This window comes from Danio rerio, chromosome 8 (assembly GCF_052040795.2).
Source record: "Danio rerio strain M-AB ecotype USA chromosome 8, GRCz13ab, whole genome shotgun sequence".
Lineage (NCBI taxonomy): Eukaryota > Metazoa > Chordata > Actinopteri > Cypriniformes > Danionidae > Danio > Danio rerio.
In genome coordinates, this window is record NC_141028.1 from 53,360,875 (window position 1) to 53,380,479 (window position 19,605).

Below are 19,605 nucleotides of genomic sequence, written 5' to 3' on the forward strand. Positions count from 1 at the left end.
AAGTCGCAATTGTGAGTTATAAAGTCACAACTCTGGGTTATTAAGTCAGAATTGTGAGTTATAAAGTCGCAATTGTCAGTTATTAAGTCGCAACTCTGGGTTATTAAGTCAGAATTGTGAGTTATAAAGTCGCAATTGTCAGTTATTAAGTCGCAACTCTGGGTTATTAAGTCAGAATTGTGAGTTATAAAGTTGCAATTCTGAGTTATAAAGTTGCAGTTCTGAGTTACAAAGTCGCAATTCCTGGTTATAAAGTCAGAATTGTGAGTTTGAAAAAGAAAGAGTCTTTTACACTTCATTTATGGTCAGTAGCTATAACAGGAAACTCCTTTATAACTCAGAGTTCTGACTTAATTATTATTATTTTTTTTTATTATTCAGTGGCGGGAACTGGCTTCCATAAATAGGTTAGTTCACTTAAAATATAAATAAAAATAACTTTTTAAAAATAAAAATAATGTTGCTCACATTTACAAGAGTAAATCTCCTCCATGACTTCTGAAACAAAGCACATGTAATATCATCAAAGCATCTGAGGCAATCGGTCATGGGTGCGACCGAGTGCAACACAAACAGTGTACTTGTGAACGTGTGCCCTGCCTGACTGACACTGGGGAGAAGAATCATTGAAACTGTTTTTTTTTTTTAAATACACACAAAAGTATAATCATAGCTTGATAATATTCATACTAAACCACTGAATGCATATGATCTGTTTTGAGGATGTTTTGGTATTTTTTTAGACAAAGTCGTCCATGGAGGATGAGGGAGCTCTCAGATTTCACCTAACATATCTTAATTTGTGATCCAAAGATAAACAAAAGTTTTAGGGAACTGAAATGACATGAGTGTGAGGTATTAACCAACGCTTTAATTTTATTATTCTTTCCACCCCTAATGTCTATTATCATTTGAATGCAAATTTACCTGACACAGCCTGCTCGAACACATCAGTCTGCATCAAGCTGGATTCACAACCCTGCGCCAATCTGGTGCTCACTTTCTGGGACTTGTTTTCATTATAGTGGTGAATGAAGTTCCTCATTTGAAACAGATGAATCGATGGCAGAGACATGTTCAAGAAACAGCAGTTTTCCCTGAGTTTAGCCAACAGTTGTTCTGCAGTTTCACCACTAACTTTGCCATCCAGCTGAGGCACGAGTGTGAGTTTTCTCAGAGAATCTTCTTCACTGTCTTTTCTGATGCTATCCTGATAAAGTATATAATGGTCAGCTGAACCAGTCACTGGGTGACCGTGAGGATCTGCCATTGGCATTTTTTCCTCCAGCCAAGGAAGTGATACTTTAAGCTGTCCACGCTTCGCCAGCTCTATGTTATCCTGAGTGGGCTCCATTAAGCGTCCTTCAAATGGAGAGATCAGCATCTTTTCTGATGCCTTCGGATTCATGTGAGTGGCGAGACCCTGTGCAAAATCATAAACGATGACGTTAGGCATGTGCTGCCATGATAAGAGCAAATCAGCGAAGTCTCGAGGGCTTTCAGCTCGAAGATTGCATTTGAGACTGTAAACGATTCCACAGGGGCACATGATGAATCCCCAGCCACCTGATAAAGAAAAACACAGGAGAGGGAAAAAACCTTAGTAATAATACAAAGTGGCACAATAACAAATTTTACAAATGTAATAGTTTTCTATTTACATTTTCTGTACACTATTATTAGTATTAGTATAGTATTAGTTTAAAGCGGTGATCCACTATGATATCCTATTTTAAACTTTAGTTCATGTGTCAAGCAAATGTGTGAACATAAGCAACATCTCTAGCCAGAGGTGCTATAAAGAAGCAGAGAAAGCTAAAATGCTGTCCAAATGCTGCTATTTCCACAGAGCTCATTCTGTATTTAGGCTTCCAAAGGACAGGACACAAAAAGAGAAGCACTAACCGTTTTATTTTAACTATGTTCCAGAGAATTATAACAAATATATAGCTAGCATTTGACAAGGGACAGCTTCCAGAATCTCTCCCAGTTCAATGCTGGATTCAGCTAAAAACTCCTCGAAGAAAGATCAGCTCCAACCTTAACAGAATAAGGTGCGCGTTATGAGCTACAACCTGTGGGTATTTTAATTTGGTAAAATTGATCAATTACATGCATAGTTTCTAGCGTTAATGGTATGCTGTAGCAAAGACGTAAACAAGGATGTAAACAACAGGAAATGCCGTTTTGCATAGTTAACAATTTAGCGACAAGTTTATATTTATCCATCAAACCCCTGTAAACACCCTAAATCTTCACCAGCGCATGGAGTGTGTCTCTATGCGAACACTTTCCCTGCGTTCTACATCTTAAATACTAAACTCGCAAAAAAAAGTGAACGTTTTATATTGCTTAGACATGTTTATTCTGAATATTTGCGGAAGACACTTGTTAGATTTTATTGTAGAGAGCAAGCGTGAGGTTGTGTCCTCTTCATTTTCTGTGCTTCAGGCGCAAACTCATACAGCTAACAGCTACTCTATCTGACTGCTAGCACGCGCTGTTTCACTGTGTAAACGGCAGGCACTTTTTTCCAGGGGTTTCAGTACAGCGTAACCGCTATTACGTCATCGGGTGGGCGTGGTCTATATGTGAATTTGCATAGGTCACGGATCATGCGCAGATTGTGAAAACAGCCGTTTGATTCAAATACCTGTACGTATTCGCAGGGGTTTTGTGTCCAATGCCTTTTATATGCAGTACTTTAAAATAGCTGTCCTGATCAGGTGTTTCATGTGAAATCAGTGTATGTTATATTAAACAAATTAACTTAAGTTACCTCTCAGATTACATTAATACTGTTATAACTTAAGATACCTGTCCCGATCCCAGGGCTTTTGTGTCAAATACTTTATATATCATAAACAGTAACATCAGATACCTGTCCTGATCTCAGGGGTCTCGTGTATGATCACTTTTATATACAGTAACATCAGATACCTGTCCTGATCTCAGGGGTTTCATGTATGATCACTTTTATATTAGTTAACATCAGATACCTGTCCTGATCTCAGGGGTTTCATGTATGATCACTTTTATATACAGTAACATCAGATACCTGTCCTGATCTCAGGGGTTTCATGTATGATCACTTTTATATTACATACATTAACATCAGATACCTGTCCTGATCTCAGGGGTCTCGTGTATGATCACTTTTATATACAGTAACATCAGATACCTGTCCTGATCTCAGGGGTTTCATGTATGATCACTTTTATATTAGTTAACATCAGATACCTGTCCTGATCTCAGGGGTTTCATGTATGATCACTTTTATATTATATACATTAACATCAGATACCTGTCCTGATCTCAGGGGTTTCATGTATGATCACTTTTATATTATATACAGTAACATCAGATACCTGTCCTGATCTCAGGGGTTTCATGTATGATCACTTTTATATACAGTAACATCAGATACCTGTCCTGATCTCAGGGGTTTCATGTATGATCACTTTTATATTATATACAGTAACATCAGATACCTGTCCTGATCTCAGGGGTTTCATGTATGATCACTTTTATATTATATACATTAACATCAGATACCTGTCCTGATCTCAGGGGTTTCATGTATGATCACTTTTATATACAGTAACATCAGATACCTGTCCTGATCTCAGGGGTTTCATGTATGATCACTTTTATATTATATACAGTAACATCAGATACCTGTCCTGATCTCAGGGGTTTCATGTATGATCACTTTTATATACAGTAACATCAGATACCTGTCCTGATCTCAGGGGTTTCATGTATGATCACTTTTATATACAGTAACATCAGATACCTGTCCTGATCTCAGGGGTTTCATGTATGATCACTTTTATATTAGTTAACATCAGATACCTGTCCTGATCTCAGGGGTTTCATGTATGATCACTTTTATATACAGTAACATCAGATACCTGTCCTGATCTCAGGGGTTTCATGTATGATCACTTTTATATACAGTAACATCAGATACCTGTCCTGATCTCAGGGGTTTCATGTATGATCACTTTTATATTAGTTAACATCAGATACCTGTCCTGATCTCAGGGGTTTCATGTATGATCACTTTTATATTAGTTAACATCAGATACCTGTCCTGATCTCAGGGGTTTCATGTATGATCACTTTTATATACAGTAACATCAGATACCTGTCCTGATCTCAGGGGTTTCATGTATGATCACTTTTATATACATTAACATCAGATACCTGTCCTGATCTCAGGGGTCTCGTGTATGATCACTTTTATATACAGTAACATCAGATACCTGTCCTGATCTCAGGGGTTTCATGTATGATCACTTTTATATTATATACATTAACATCAGATACCTGTCCTGATCTCAGGGGTTTCATGTATGATCACTTTTATATACAGTAACATCAGATACCTGTCCTGATCTCAGGGGTTTCATGTATGATCACTTTTATATTATATACATTAACAACAGATACCTGTCCTGATCTCAGGGGTTTCATGTATGATCACTTTTATATTATATACATTAACATCAGATACCTGTCCTGATCTCAGGGGTTTCATGTATGATCACTTTTATATACAGTAACATCAGATACCTGTCCTGATCTCAGGGGTTTCATGTATGATCACTTTTATATTATATACATTAACATCAGATACCTGTCCTGATCTCAGGGGTTTCATGTATGATCACTTTTATATACAGTAACATCAGATACCTGTCCTGATCCCAGGTGTTTCATGTATGATCACTTTTATATTATATACAGTAACATCAGATACCTGTCCTGATCTCAGGGGTTTCATGTATGATCACTTTTATATACAGTAACATCAGATACCTGTCCTGATCCCAGGTGTTTCATGTATGATCACTTTTATATTATATACAGTAACATCAGATACCTGTCCTGATCTCAGGGGTTTCATGTATGATCACTTTTATATACAGTAACATCAGATACCTGTCCTGATCTCAGGGGTTACATGTATGATCACTTTTATATACAGTAACATCAGATACCTGTCCTGATCTCAGGGGTTACATGTATGATCACTTTTATATACAGTAACATCAGATACCTGTCCTGATCTCAGGGGTTTCATGTATGATCACTTTTATATTATATACAGTAACATCAGATACCTGTCCTGATCTCAGGGGTTTCATGTATGATCACTTTTATATCATAAACAGTAACATCAGATACCTGTCCTGATCTCAGGGGTTTCATGTATGATCACTTTTATATACAGTAACATCAGATACCTGTCCTGATCCCAGGTGTTTCATGTATGATCACATTTATATTATATACAGTAACATCAGATACCTGTCCTGATCTCAGGGGTTTCATGTATGATCACTTTTATATACAGTAACATCAGATACCTGTCCTGATCCCAGGTGTTTCATGTATGATCACTTTTATATTATATACAGTAACATCAGATACCTGTCCTGATCTCAGGGGTTACATGTATGATCACTTATATATTAGTTAACATCAGATACCTGTCCTGATCTCAGGGGTTTCATGTATGATCACTTTTATATTAGTTAACATCAGATACCTGTCCTGCTCTCAGTTGTTTTGTGTATGATGACTTTAAATAAAAATAGAAAATAAATATGAGTTATGTTAATTAACTAAGATTGAGAAAGAAAAATTATCCACGGTTTATTACAGAAAAATGTGGTATTTATTTGTTTAAACATGACTGAATACCATATTTTAAACTACAAAAACACGGTTAATCTTACCACAACCATTATTACTTGGTTTACGTTACCATGGAAGTACAAAAGCCCAGAGACAGTAAAACGGAGTAAAACGAGGTCATCTGTTTTTGCTAATGAAATCTTTAAAATATAACATTATAAAAACAAAAAAAAAAAAACCTGTATGATTGTTTTTTTCCTTCGTTATCCACCGCGGTAGGTTCTTTATCCATAATCATCCGGTTTGAAATGACCGCGCTAAAAAAGAACATGTACTGCGCATGATCGGTGACCTCTCAGTATTGTTTTTTTTCTTTAAGGGGGCGTTTCCCAAACGCCGACCAAGCCACGCCCATTTTACGTCGTGGTAATGAAACCCCTGGAATTTAGTGCATGCCCTGTGTAAACAGAGGTGTGACACTTCCTGGTGACTTGGAGCCAATCCATGATTCACAGCACATTATGTTAGCTGACCAATCAGAGCCTCTTGAGGGCGGGCCTTTCAGAGGAACTAGGAAATTTGACAGCTGTTTTCATTTTAGCCGAGTAGCTGTAATTGATCAATGTAAGATACATGAAAAAATAACGTAATTTTCTCCAAATGAATCATGAGCACACACTGCTTTGCATCTTATGAACCCAACCAAGCCTTAAAAATACACTCTGTACCACCGCTTTAATATACTTTGTTTTCACATATTTTTGCTTAAGTAAATAGTTTTATAAACATCAAATACCTCACAAGCCCAAACTTTTGGAAGAAATGCACATTTTTCAAGGTAACAACATTTTTATTACAAATATCCTGAATTATTAATTCATAACATTTGATTGCCCATAAAGAAATTCAACTGACCTTGCCTTGCCATGAAAATGTCATATTATTTTAATTAAAAATATTCTTGTTAAAAAGGGGGGTCTTGTTGACCATGACAAAGAATCTATTAGGAGAATTAAAAAAACAAAACAAAGCAGTAATATTCATATACCTGCAATAACTCCACAATACATAGACCTCATACATCACCTTCTCAAAAAGTACACTTTATTTTACAACTGCATGTTAACAGTGCATCCGGGAAGTATTCATAGCGCTTATTCCAAAATGGATTAAATTAATTTATTTCCTCAACATTCTACACACAATACCCCATAATGACAATGTGAAAAAAAGAGTTTTTGAAATTGTTCCAAGTTTATGAAAAAAAAAAACCCTGAAAAATCACATGTACAGAAGTATTCACAGCCTTTGCACAATACCTTGTTGATGCACCTTTGGCAACAATTACAGCCTTAAGTCTTTTAGAATATGAAGCCACAAGCTTGGCACACTTGTCTTTGGGAATTCTTGCCCATTCCTCTTTGCAGTACCTCTCAAGTTCTATCAGGTTGGATGGAAAGCCACGGTGTACAGCCATTTTCAGATATCTCCAGAAATGTTCAACAGGATTAGGTCTGGGCTCTTTCCGGGCCACTCAAGGACATTCAACGAGTTGTTGTGAAGCCAGTCCACTGGCATTTTGGAGGTCTACAGACAATTTCTTTGTCTTCATGCTTGGTTTGTGCTTTGACATGCACTGTCAACCCTGGGACCTCATATAGACAGGAGTATGCCTTTTCAAATCATGTCCAATCAACTGAATTCACCACAGGTGAACTCCATTTAAGTTGCTGAAACATTTCAAGAATGATCAGTGGAAACAGAAGGTACCTGAGCTCAATTTAGAGCTTCGCGGCAAAGGCTGTGAATCCTTCTGTACATGTGATTTTTCAGGTTTTTTATTTTTAATAAATTTGCAACAACTTCAAAAACTCTTTTATTTCCCCACATTGTCATTATGGGGTATTGTGTGTAGAATATTGAGGAAATAAATGAATTTAATCCATTTTGGAATAAGGCTGTAACAAAGAAATGTGGAAAAAGTGAAGCGCTATGAATACTTTGCAGATGCACTGTATGTATATATGCAGTCCATCCTATACACCATGTAGTTTTGATTGTAATGTAATAACATGCACCTTTTTTAAAGCTGCTTTGGAATGATACTAATTGTGATGAGCACTATACTACGGTGGCAGAGAAAGCTTAACGTGCTGCAATTTAAGAAAATGCATACAATTACAAAAAAGAAAAAACTGCAAACTGAGAAAAGATCTTCATCAGTTTGACAGCACGTGCTGCAAATCGTCACAACACAAACACGTTTTAAAAAAACACACTGCATTTTCACACAAAACAAACAATAAATAAAACGTGCTGCATTTTCTCATAACCCAAACAGAATGGAAAACAACAGAAATGTTTCAAGGGGACCCAAAAACGTAACACTGGCGTCACTGTGCTGTGACGATTGCTCAGTGAAGTTGTAGGAGATCTTTGAAAGGTGAGTTTTTTTGTCTGTTTATGCGTGTCTTTAGTAGGGCTGCACGATTCTGGCAAAAATGTGAATCAAATTTTTTTTTTTGCTTAAAATCAAGGTCACGATTCTTTCCCACGATTCTGTAAATGTAGAATAAAGGTTAATATGATTAGCCTATTATTATTGTTAATTCTCAAACATATGGTAAAACAACAGTAATAATATTAGGCCTATGTTTAGGTCGTTGTTTACAACATTATTACCTGTTATTCACAGCATATGGTTGTGTTCACTAAAGTAGGCGTCAGCTCACGTGCGATTTCGCGACCGTGAATACATCATTACATAATACCTTAATTATACCTTATAAATACAGTAAGTGACACTTTTAACGCCATTTGAAGGTGTCAATGTTGCTGCGAAGACTTCTGAGGCCGCCTTTTCTTCTCTCCTGGCCTTGATAATATAATTGGCTAAATCGTAGAAAAAGCTGAATTAGGATCGCGTGTGGGGTCAAATTGAGATCGTGATTTTTATTGATTAATCGTGCAGCCCTAGTCTTTAGTATTTATTAGCCTTGATAACAATAACCTTAATAGCCAAGTCCATTACATTTTAGGGTCTCCTTGAAACATTTTCATTGTGTTGTGAGAAAATGCAAAGTTTTCATAAAATGAGTGTGTAGTTCGTTTTTTTTTTTTGTAAATATGTTTGCATTGTGAGCATTTGCAGCACATATGCTGTCAAACTGATGAAGATCTTTACTCAATTTGCTGGCGTTTTTTGTAATTGCACGTGTTTTCTTAAATTGCAGCACGTCAAGCTAACTCAGCCCCCGTACTACACAAATAAACTTGAAGTGAATAAAATCAAACACCACATGATTACAACAATGCAGTTAAAGAGCAGAGAAAAAATGAAGCTCACCAGAGGCACTCCAGAATTTTGCACAGATTTTGCCAAAGGTCTCCCGGGATTTCAAATCATTGGCCAATCTTAGAAGCAGATCAGTGCGTGATCCAGTCGAATCCACACCGCAGTCATTGCATAAACTTCTAATCACATCAGCCTTTTAGGAAAAAAAAAAATAGCTTATTAAAAATGCTAAATGTTGACTTAAATTAATACGTTTATATAAAAGGACAAAGAAAGCGATGTTGTGTAAACCTTCTGTCTGAAAAGTTCTTCTGCGAGTCTCTCCTCTGTAACTGCCACTTCTGAAATCTCCATTGCAGACTTCGAGGGACAAACTTTCTCAAATTCTGTGTTTAACACCGTGTCTGAATGTCGTGTTTTTTTACCTATCCAAGGAGCCCAAAAGTGATAATTTGGTGGTACTGTAAATGGATTTTGACTGTCATCTAAAACAGCAGAGAAGAAAAAAAAAAGTTAAATATGGATTTTTTTCAACAGTCAATGGCCACTTTATTAGATACATTTTCCTAGGATTGGGTTATATCCACTTTTTGTCTTTAGAGCAGACCAGTGATGCGCGGATGGCGGTTATATCTGTGGGTTCTGCGTATAGTTCACAGGTCGGGTAATAAAAAAATTCATTATGATTAATTGCTGGTTAGTCGCGGATGGATGAGAATAATTATTAATGATTTTTGCTTTGTATTTTAAAAAAAAAATCTGCAATAATATTATATAAATAATGTATAATTAATGCATTTTTCATCAGGCAAATGGGCCCTAATTTGAAAAAAAATAAAAAATCTGCACATGGTGTTAAAGCAGAAATGGAGGTGTAACAGATCCAAGACAAACTTAAAAAGGGAGAATTAAAACAAAACAAAAGGAAGGAAAGAAAGAAGAGTGCCGTGTGGGAGAGTTTTAGTGAAGTGATTAACGAGGATGAATCAAGTGCTGGGTATATAATATGCAATGGCCGTGAAACGCTGCATGTATATGAAAGCCATGGGAAAGACCGGTACCTCAAATATGAAACATTATATGTGTGCTAAATCAAAAGGCCGGTCAAAGTAAAAATCTAGAAAACCAGGCTTCGTACTCAACGCGTCCGCTAGTTTGATTGAGTGCGCGCGGCGAATGTGACGTCATCATGAAGAATGCTAAGGCTCGCTTTGGGTGCGCGCGACATGATTTCAGCTGGCGGAGTGCACTACATTTTTTGAGACTCAATCGAACAGTTGCACGGCGCCAAGTTTCATTTGACTTGAATATGAATCACTTTGACGAGATTCGCCTGTACAGATACGTCTATGCATGGTCATAGGCATAACAAAATGACCAATAATTCCTTGCTAAAAATAGCAACAGCCGTAGGAAATGAGGAACGTTTTAAAAAGTTTAGAAAAACTTGAAGGATAGGTTTGTTAAAACCCAAAAGAGAGGCCATGGCATACTGTAAGTGATTTTAATAAACAATTGGAAAATGGGTTAACTGCACAGATCAGACATTCTCCGATACCTTTCCTTCTTTTCTTTCTGTCGAGAGTCTATTTAAGTTTAGTATGCTGTGAAACCAGAAGTCAACACAACTACAGTTTTTGCCATCTCAACTAAAAATCCAGACTTTACCCTCCTATAAGCCTCGTGAGGACCACCAGCTCTCTACGTGGGAATCCAGCTCAACAGAGGGAGTTCCTCAAATTACAAAAGGAATGCAAGTAACCCCTTTAAATTACCACTGAACTGGTGTAAACTAAATGTAACCCTAAAGAAACCATAAAAGAGTTGAATTGATTATTTTTGGTTCACTTTGTTTGGTTTAACAAAAGAAAAAAAATGTTTTTTCTACATTGTTACACTCTCTCAAACTCTTATTTGTCTTCCTTCACTTTTCTGTATGCATGTGTTTGTGTTGGGTGTTAGTTATTGTTAGATTAGTCAAAGTTTCATTTTGTATAAAGAAAGGTGCCTGTGCATGTTTATGAATCTAATGCCTTAAACATTGATATTGTTACCCCCTGCTTCAGCATCAATGGGTTTTCATTTTTAATAGTAATAGCCGTAGTTGAAGTCAACTGGACGATTCGTTTGTTCGGGTTTAAAGAGTCTATTCTTTTGAAGCCTCCCTTCAAATTAAACTTCAATTCACTTTGAGCTAATTCGCTACATCATTTATATATACCTGTAACAAGTCCTTGACAAATGATCTCTTTGGACAGCGTCTCCCAGAACGTCTCCAGATTAACCTCTCCTTTAAAATTCTCTGGAGGTTCTTCAATGTCGTTTTCTGTAAAAATAAGACGAAATTTACACTGTGACAAAGAAGGATTTTCTGTGAAGCAAACTAGCAAATGAACTGCTTTACAGCTGCCATACCTGATAACAGAGAAGCGCTGTGTTTGTGAAAACCCATGATCACCACTGGAGGATGATCACCACAGCTGGGGCATGAATACTTGTACTCATGATCTGTGAGGGCTTCAAACTGTAAATATGCCTGCAGGACTGTGTCTGGAGGTGGAAACTCCACACCGGTCACTAACTGTAAATACTCCACTGCTCGGCTTACCGAAGTGTAGACCTAAGAGAAACACGCATTGTTATGTACTTTTCATTTATTTATTAAAACAATTGAGTTAGTTTACTAAAGACGTTAGTTTTCTTTGTGTTGTTGTATACAGAGCATCCGGAAAGTAATCATAGCACTTCATTTTTTCCACATTTTTATATGTTACAGCCTCATTCCAAAAGGGATTCAGTTAATTTATTTCCCCAAAATTCTACACACAATACCCCATAATGACCATGTGGAAAAAGTCTTTTTGAAATTATTGCAAATTTATTAAAAATAAAAAACTTGAAAAAAAAAAATCACATGTACAGAAGTATTCACAGCTCAATACTTTGTTGATACACCTTTGGCAGCAATTACAGCCTTAAGTCTGTATGAATATGATGCCATAAGCTTAGCACACCTGTCTTTAGAAATTTTTGCCTACTCCTATTTGCAGTACCTCTCAAGCTCTATCAGGTTGGATGGGAAGCAACAGTTTATAGCCATTTTCAGATATCTCCAGAGATGTTAAATAAGATTTAGGTCTGGGTTCTGGATGGGCCACTCAAGGACATTTACCGAGTTGTTGTGAAGCCACTCCACTGACATTTTGGTGGTGTGCTTTGGGTCATTGTCCTGTTGGAAGATGAACCATCACCCCAGTCTGAGGTCAAGAGTACTCTGAAGCAGGTTTTCATTCAGGATGTCTCTGTGCATTGCTGCATTTATCTTTCCCTCTATCCTGACTAGTCTTCTTGCTGTTGAAAAACATCCCCATAGCATGATGCTGCCCCCTCATGCTTCACTGTAGGGATGTTATTAGCCAGTGCCAAACGTAACGCCTGGCATTCACTCCAAAGAGTTCAGTTTTAGTCTCATCAGACCAGAGAATTTAGTTTCTTATGGTCTGAGAGTCCTTCAGATGCCTTTTGGCAAAATCTAGACGGGGAGTGGCTTCCGTCTGGCCACTCTACCATACAAGCCTGATTGGTGGATTGCTGCACAGATGGTTGTCCTTCTGTAAGGTTCTCCTCTCTCTACAAAAGAATGCTGGAGCTCAGACAGAGCGACTATCGGGTTATTGATCACCTCCCTGACTAAGACCCTTCTCCCCCGATCACTCAACTTAGATGGCCGACCAGCTCTAGGAAGAGTCCTGGGGGTTCCAAACATCTTCCACTTACGGATAACGAAGGCCACTGTGCTCATTAGAGCTTTCAGAGCAGCAGAAATTTTTCTGTAACCTTCCCCAGCCTTGTGCAATTCTGTCTTGGAGGTCTACAGACAATTCCTTTGTCCTCCTGCTTGGTTTGTGCTTTGACATGTACTGTCAACCCTGGGACCTCATATAGACAGGTGTATGCCTTTTCAAATCATGTCCAATCATCTGAATTTACCACAGTTGAACCACAATGAAGCTGCTGAAACATTTCAAGAATGATCAGTGGAAACAGAATGTACCTGAGCTCAATTTAGAGCTTCATGGCAAAGGCTGTGAATACTGATGTACATGTGATATTTCAGGTTTTTTATTTTTAATAAATATGCAACAATTTCAAAAACTCTTTTTCCACATTGTCATTATGGGGTATTGTGCGTAGAACGTTGAGGAAATAAATTAATTTAATCCATTTTGTAATAAGGCTGTAACAAAGAAATGTAGAAAAAGCGCAATCAATACTTTCCGGATGCACAATATATTTACTTTATCATAAAGAGATCAGATATTTTGTTTAAATATTTTTGTTTTTGCCTATTAAAACTATTTGCCTTAGTAATGTTGGTAACAAACCTAAATGGATTGTTAAAAAATATACAATATTTACCAATATCGAATGATAAGAAACATGATATTGTGATAATTTTTTTTTTCAATATCACCCAGCCCTACTTCTAACTATCCCCAAATCATAATTGGCTTTATTACTCTGTCTCGTCTACACCAATCAGCTGGTGTGCAGTCTGGTGCAATATGGCTGTCGTCGCATCATCCAGGTGGATGCTGCACAATCATAGTGGATAAGGAGATTCCCCCCAAAAATGTGTAAAACGCTTTGAGTTCAAAAAGAGTATTATTGCAGTATCGATATCGCAATGTGATCATTCACAATAATCACAACGCAAAAATGTGTAAAATGCTTTGAGTGGCTAGAAAAGTGCCATATAAATGTTAGGAATATTATTATTATTACCTGTAGAAGATGCCTTAAGGTTATGCATAAAGGAAAGTCAAGGATGACGTGATCATTGAAGTTATGCAGACGGTCTTTCCACTCCTGGTATCGATAAAATATCCCACACTGAGGGCACTGCTTGCAGAAGGTGCTGACATCTGACAATTAGAACAAGTGTAATATGAGAAGACAATGCAGCTGAGTACTGCACAAGCAAACAGGCAATATATCCTACCTTCAACAATGCACCAATTGGTCAGTATTTTGGCTTTCTGTGTAATTAAAATCGGATCGCTGAGTGGGACATCGCCTGGACATTCCTGACACACGGTTTCATGTGGACAAAGGCTTTGTGGGTAATCCTTGTGTGAAGACAGCAAGCACATTTCTTCGGGAAGAACAGCAGGAATCTTCTTATGCTGAAGAATGTAATTCACCATATACTCCAATCCCAGACCTCTCGGTGGATACACATGATTGTTTTCCGAGACGCTGTCCTCTTCTGAAAGTGGGATGCTGTGTGGCGAACTAAACAGCTCAGGAAGCGTTTGAAACAGATGCCATTTGGCAATGTATTTGTGCATGCATGAATGCTGAAATCTGGTACAGGGACAAGTCCATGTGTTCAATGGTGCATTGTAAACAACCATGACGCGCCCTAAAGTACTATAAGACGACACACTTGGCTCGAATACAGAAATGAACTTTTGTACCGATGAGATGTCAGTCGAGGTTTGAACAGAAAGTGGTGCGTGTTTACTATCGGCAAGCTGTTGCAAAGCAAGGCATTGCCTTTTCTTTTTGTTGCTGAACCATTTTCCTCTCACCATTTCTGTTAAAACGTCTTCCTTGAGCGAGACTTGATCCGCCAAAGACTTGCACATGCTCGCGGCACTGATATGCATGCACTGGTACAATGGGATGCCGCTCTTCTGTGCAATATTTATGTTGACCTGGCACTCATTTGATTCGCAAACGGTTCGGTTTTCTCCCCATGTCTGGTATTTTACATGAACCGGGAAGCTGTTACCTTTCACGACTTTGATAACAGCATATATCCCGTTTGTTTCATCAACACACTGGGTTGTCAGCTGGAACGTTTCATCAGTGCCAAAGACTGACTCGTCTGGGTGTTTGCGCTCAATGTGCTTTTGTAGGTTGGTTTTATTAATGATGATATGACACTTTGGGCATGTGATTTTAACAATCGGCCGTGTCCGACTCCTGTTAGAACTGATGTTTGATGGTGGGTCTGTGATAGGCAGAGCATTCAGAGTTGGTTCACAGAGTGTCGCATCTTTCAACGTACTGGTGGTGGTCGATGGCGATGTGTTTATTATTGTTGGAGCGGTCGCTGTCACAGTGCTGGACGGTGTGCATTTGACTGTAGGGACAGTCTTAGGTGTACTGATGGCTGGAGCGGTGTTTGCCAAAGTCGGAGAGGTCACCGTCGTATTGGGGCTTGGCAACATTTTGGTGTCTGATTCAGAATGTGGCCTCTGTTTACACACTTCTAAATGGTTTTTAAAACATTCTCTCCTCAAAATTGTCGCCTCACAGTACATACAGTGGAAATGGAGAGCCTTTCTACAGCGGAGTCCACATCTATGTGTGGTATATTCTAAAAAACAAAACAAAAATAATTATATATAAATGTATTTTTGTACATTTTTTTATTTTTTCCAGATCTTCACTAGTTTCTCACAGACATCTTTAGTCAAATCAAATTCCCAGCCAAGACACATCTCTTTCAACTAATCTGATTTCTGCAAACAATTTGTGTTCTGTCTTTCTGCAGTCTGATGTTTCCCATCAGACTCAAATCAATGTGACCTGCTTTGATCACTACAGTGAACTTTGGGTCAGTTCTCTGTCCACACACCATGCTGCTTGGCAAATGTTAAGCGAACTGATCATGTCAAACAAGACTGAAAAGTAGGGGTGTAACAAATCACGTTTGATCTGTGATTTGGACTGATCACAACCCGCAGGTTAATAATTTTTTTTTTACTGGTAGATTAATCCTAAATTTGTAACGATCACAGAGAGATCACCTCTGACGTCATTCAAATATCATGTATAAAAGCATTTAGGCTTTTCTGTAAAATATAATGATGACAGAAGAAGTTGTGGTAGGTTATTCGGGATGTGGTGGGTTTCTTAGGTTACTAAAGGTGTTTTCTTGTCACTACTTGTTTAGCCCGCATCAATGCAATCAGTATAAGCTGCATGCATATCCCAAAATCCCCAAATCAATATCGTAATAATTATTATATTACAATAACTAAATATGTTCATCTGGAGCTGTATCATTGTACATAAACAGTTAAACAGTCAGTAATATGTTTTATTAATATTATTAGGTCACACTTGATGGCTTTTAAACTATGTTACATTGCATCTACATGCCAACTAATTCTCATTAGATTATAAGTAGACTGTTAGGTTGAGGTTAAGGTTAGTGTAAGTTAACATGCACTTGCAAAGTTTCTTATAGTCAGTTAAATGTCTGTTGAAGCAGCAGTCTCAACAGATATTAAGCAGAAAGTCTACTAATACCCAAATGGACCATCAAAATAATTAATGATTCAACAATTCACACTTAAAACTTCATGTTTTGTTATACTGTAGGTCAGGGGTGTCCAAACTCAGTCCTGGTGGGCCAGTATCTACTATATACTAGAACAGGGGTGGCCAACCCTGTTCCTGGAGAGCCACCTTCCTGAAGATTTCAGTTGCTGAAAAAACAATTCAAACACACCTGAACCAATTAATTAGGAACTGAACACCACGTGATAATTACAAGCAGGTGTGTTTGATATGGGTTGCAACTGAAATCTGCAGGAAGGTGGCTCTCCAGGAACAGGGTTGGCCACCCCTGTTCTAGAAACTTCCTGGCAGGTGTGCTTAAGCAAGTTGGAGCTAAACTATGCAGGACACCGGCACTCCAGGACCGAGTTCAAACACCCCTGCTGTAGGTAGATCATTTCTGAAAACCTATTCAGTGACATCATTTTGATGGTTGTTTGTTGCCCCCTGTTGGTTGCACAATGTAATTGCTTTCACCAGCGTTAAGTTCCATTAAAAGCTGATTTTAAATTTTGCCCTAAACATCAGTGTTTATATCTGAACTATAAATTGTTCTCCTAGTCCTTCTGTGTTACTGAAAAAGTGTAAATACGGAATCTCCCTCGATCAAATGCAGATTTGAATGCAGGGCTTAGAACAGGGGTGGCCAACCCTGTTGCTGGAGAGCCACCTTCCTGCAGATTTCAGTTGCTACCCATATCAAACACACCTGAATCAATTAATTAGGAACTGAACACCACGTGATAATTACAGGCAGGTGTGTTTGATATGGGTTGCAACTGAAATCTGCAGGAAGGTGGCTCTCCAGGAACAGGGTTGGCCACCCCTAGCTTAGAAGGATTAATAAACATGCAAATTCTTATCATTTGTCATTCATGTTGCGCGGGTTTGAATTGAGATCCCGATCTTTTAATGTTTAATTGTGCAGCTTTACACTGAATGCATTAATGCAAGCTAAACAAACAGTGACAGAAAACACCTTTAATTAATAGTCTAAGAAAGCATTTAGGTCCTGCCACAACTTCTTCCGTCATCATTATATTTTACAGGGAAGCCAAAATGCTTTCATACACATAATTTGAATGACGCAGGAGGTAATCTCTGCAATTGTTAGAAATATTAGATTAACCTACAAGTTCAAAAAAGTTATTAATCCGCAGGTCACATGCGTTTAAAACCGTGAACTGTGATTCTTACAGATCACTGATTAAGCGGGGTCCGTTACAGATAATGTGCCTAATGTGCATGATTAAACATTAAAAGATCGGGATCTTAACAACCACACAACATGAACTATAAATGATTGTGATTTGCATATTTATATTATTATTTGCATATTATATTAAAACGTTTATTAGTCCTTCGAATCGCTGCATTCAAATCTAAAAACGCAAAAATCAAGAAAGAGATTTAGTCTTTAGTCTTTTGAGTTAGTTATGAAGTTACAAACAGTCAAATAACAAAGAAGTATTGAGATTACCATCACCATCATGTAGTGCTGTGCAATTAATCAAAAATTTGGTTTCGATTTTGGTTTCTAACGATTATGAAAAACCATTAATCGAGATAAACGATTATTGCATCCTATACCGCCCCCCTTTCCAGTTGTACACATATTTTGCTCTGCAAAGCTCAGTTCCATGTGAAAATGACTAAAAGCATGTGCTGTAATGTAACGTTTACAGCATGGGATGTGCATCATTCATTGATGTACGTTCGAATCATTATTTTCTTTTTTTTTTAAGTGCGAAAGATTGCATGCTGCTGTGTGTGTGTGCGCGCCGTGCTTAGCCTTAGACAGGTTTGGAGACGACACACATCTAACGGCATCTTAATGTGAGCGCTTTAAAGCTCAAATGCATGCATATTTGTGTCAGAGCGCGGTGCTTAGTGATTATTTATATTTACCCTCATTTGTGTAATAAACAAACAAGTTGAGAATCAAAAGACATGTGACAGAGAAACCATATCAGAGCCGCACTATTCTTAAAGTGACAGCGCAAAATATTCCTGCTGCTGCCTGTTTTTATTATTAATCAAACAACAAAGGGAGAAAATCCCTCACTGCTCTTGACAGAAGGACTGCTGTAGCTTAAGTTTTTTTCCTTTAGTGAAGATGCTTAAAACACAGTTTTAACATAACAGATTTAATAACTCATTTCTAATAGCTATTTTCCTTTCTCTTTGCTATGATGACAGCACATTATATTTTACTATATATTTTTCAAGATACTAGTATTCAGCTTAAAGTGATATTCAAAGGCTTAATTAGGGTAATTATTCAAGTCATTGTATAACAGTAGTTTCTTCTGCAGACAATCAAAAATATATATTGTTTAAAGGGGCTAATAATGTTGAGCTATTAAAATAGGTTTCAAAATATTCAAACCTGCTTTTATTCTAGCCAAAATAAAACAAATAAGATTTTCTCCAGAAAAAAATATTATAGGAAATACTGTGAAAAACTCCTCTGTTAAACATCATTTGGGAAATATTTATATATAAAAAAACTCACAGGAGGGAGAATAATTTTGACTTCACGATTATTCAAAACAATTATCAGTTGATTACAATCATGACCAAAATAATCGTGATTATGATTTTCCCATAATCGAGCAGACCTACCATTATGTGCATTCAACGATGTTCAAAAAATGAAAGTTGTACAGCAACTACATTATTTAAACAATAGGTGGCAACCATCAAAATATGCCACTGAGTAATTTTTCAAAAGTGATCCATCTAGCAATGAAACATGAAGATTTATGATTGTATAACTGAATCATTTATTGAAAATGAGACTATAAATAAATATGGGTTGTACAAATGAAAATGTTGGATTTTTACATTTAGTGTCATCAGCAACAGTAGTAGTAATTAGGGATGCCACGGTTCTCAATATAATATTAACTGTACGGCACGACCTCCACGGTTCAATACGCGTTTGTGAATTGCGGTTTTCTCAGTTTTGCGATTAAATTAGTTATGTGCGTTTTATATCTCCTTGAATTGACTGTGTGTACCTCTAAATCTATGAGCTGAGATGAGAAAACTCCTCCCTGCAAGTAAATATCCAATCACTATACTCTAAAGTTAGGGGGCGCTTGACCATCATTCCACACTTTAACATGGCGAGCGGCAGTGAAGTGAGGCTGAGGCAACAGTACGAGGAAGCGCCGGTGAAGTGAGGCAACAGTACGAGAAAGCGCCGGTGTCTTTCAAATCTCGGGTGTGAGGACATTTCGGTTTTGCCTGTAAGTATAATGCCAATAAAAGAAAAAAACGGTGAACAAAAAATAACTGTGTGC

At 37.5% G+C, this 19,605-nt stretch overlaps 1 protein-coding gene across 3 annotated transcripts in view; it reads right to left on the reverse strand.

The window, feature by feature from the left end:
• LOC794073 (uncharacterized) overlaps positions 1–19,605 on the reverse strand; it is a 29,577-nt gene that overhangs the window by 6,409 nt on the left and 3,563 nt on the right. For 2 of the 3 annotated variants that reach the window (XR_015498430.1, XM_087265412.1), the window contains exons 3-9: positions 13,944–15,329; positions 13,727–13,866; positions 11,357–11,561; positions 11,163–11,267; positions 9,233–9,426; positions 8,993–9,134; positions 928–1,566 (exon numbers count right to left, since the gene is read on the reverse strand). Coding sequence is in view for 1 of the 3 variants with exons in the window: in XM_087265412.1 (XP_087121538.1) it covers positions 928–1,566; positions 8,993–9,134; positions 9,233–9,426; positions 11,163–11,267; positions 11,357–11,561; positions 13,727–13,866; positions 13,944–15,329 (2,811 nt within the window). In the remaining 2 variants the exon portion in view is untranslated. Of the gene's footprint in view, positions 1–468; positions 1,567–8,992; positions 9,135–9,232; positions 9,427–11,162; positions 11,268–11,356; positions 11,562–13,726; positions 13,867–13,943; positions 15,330–19,605 lie in introns of all 3 variants that reach the window. The other variant, XR_015498431.1, reaches the window with a different exon arrangement.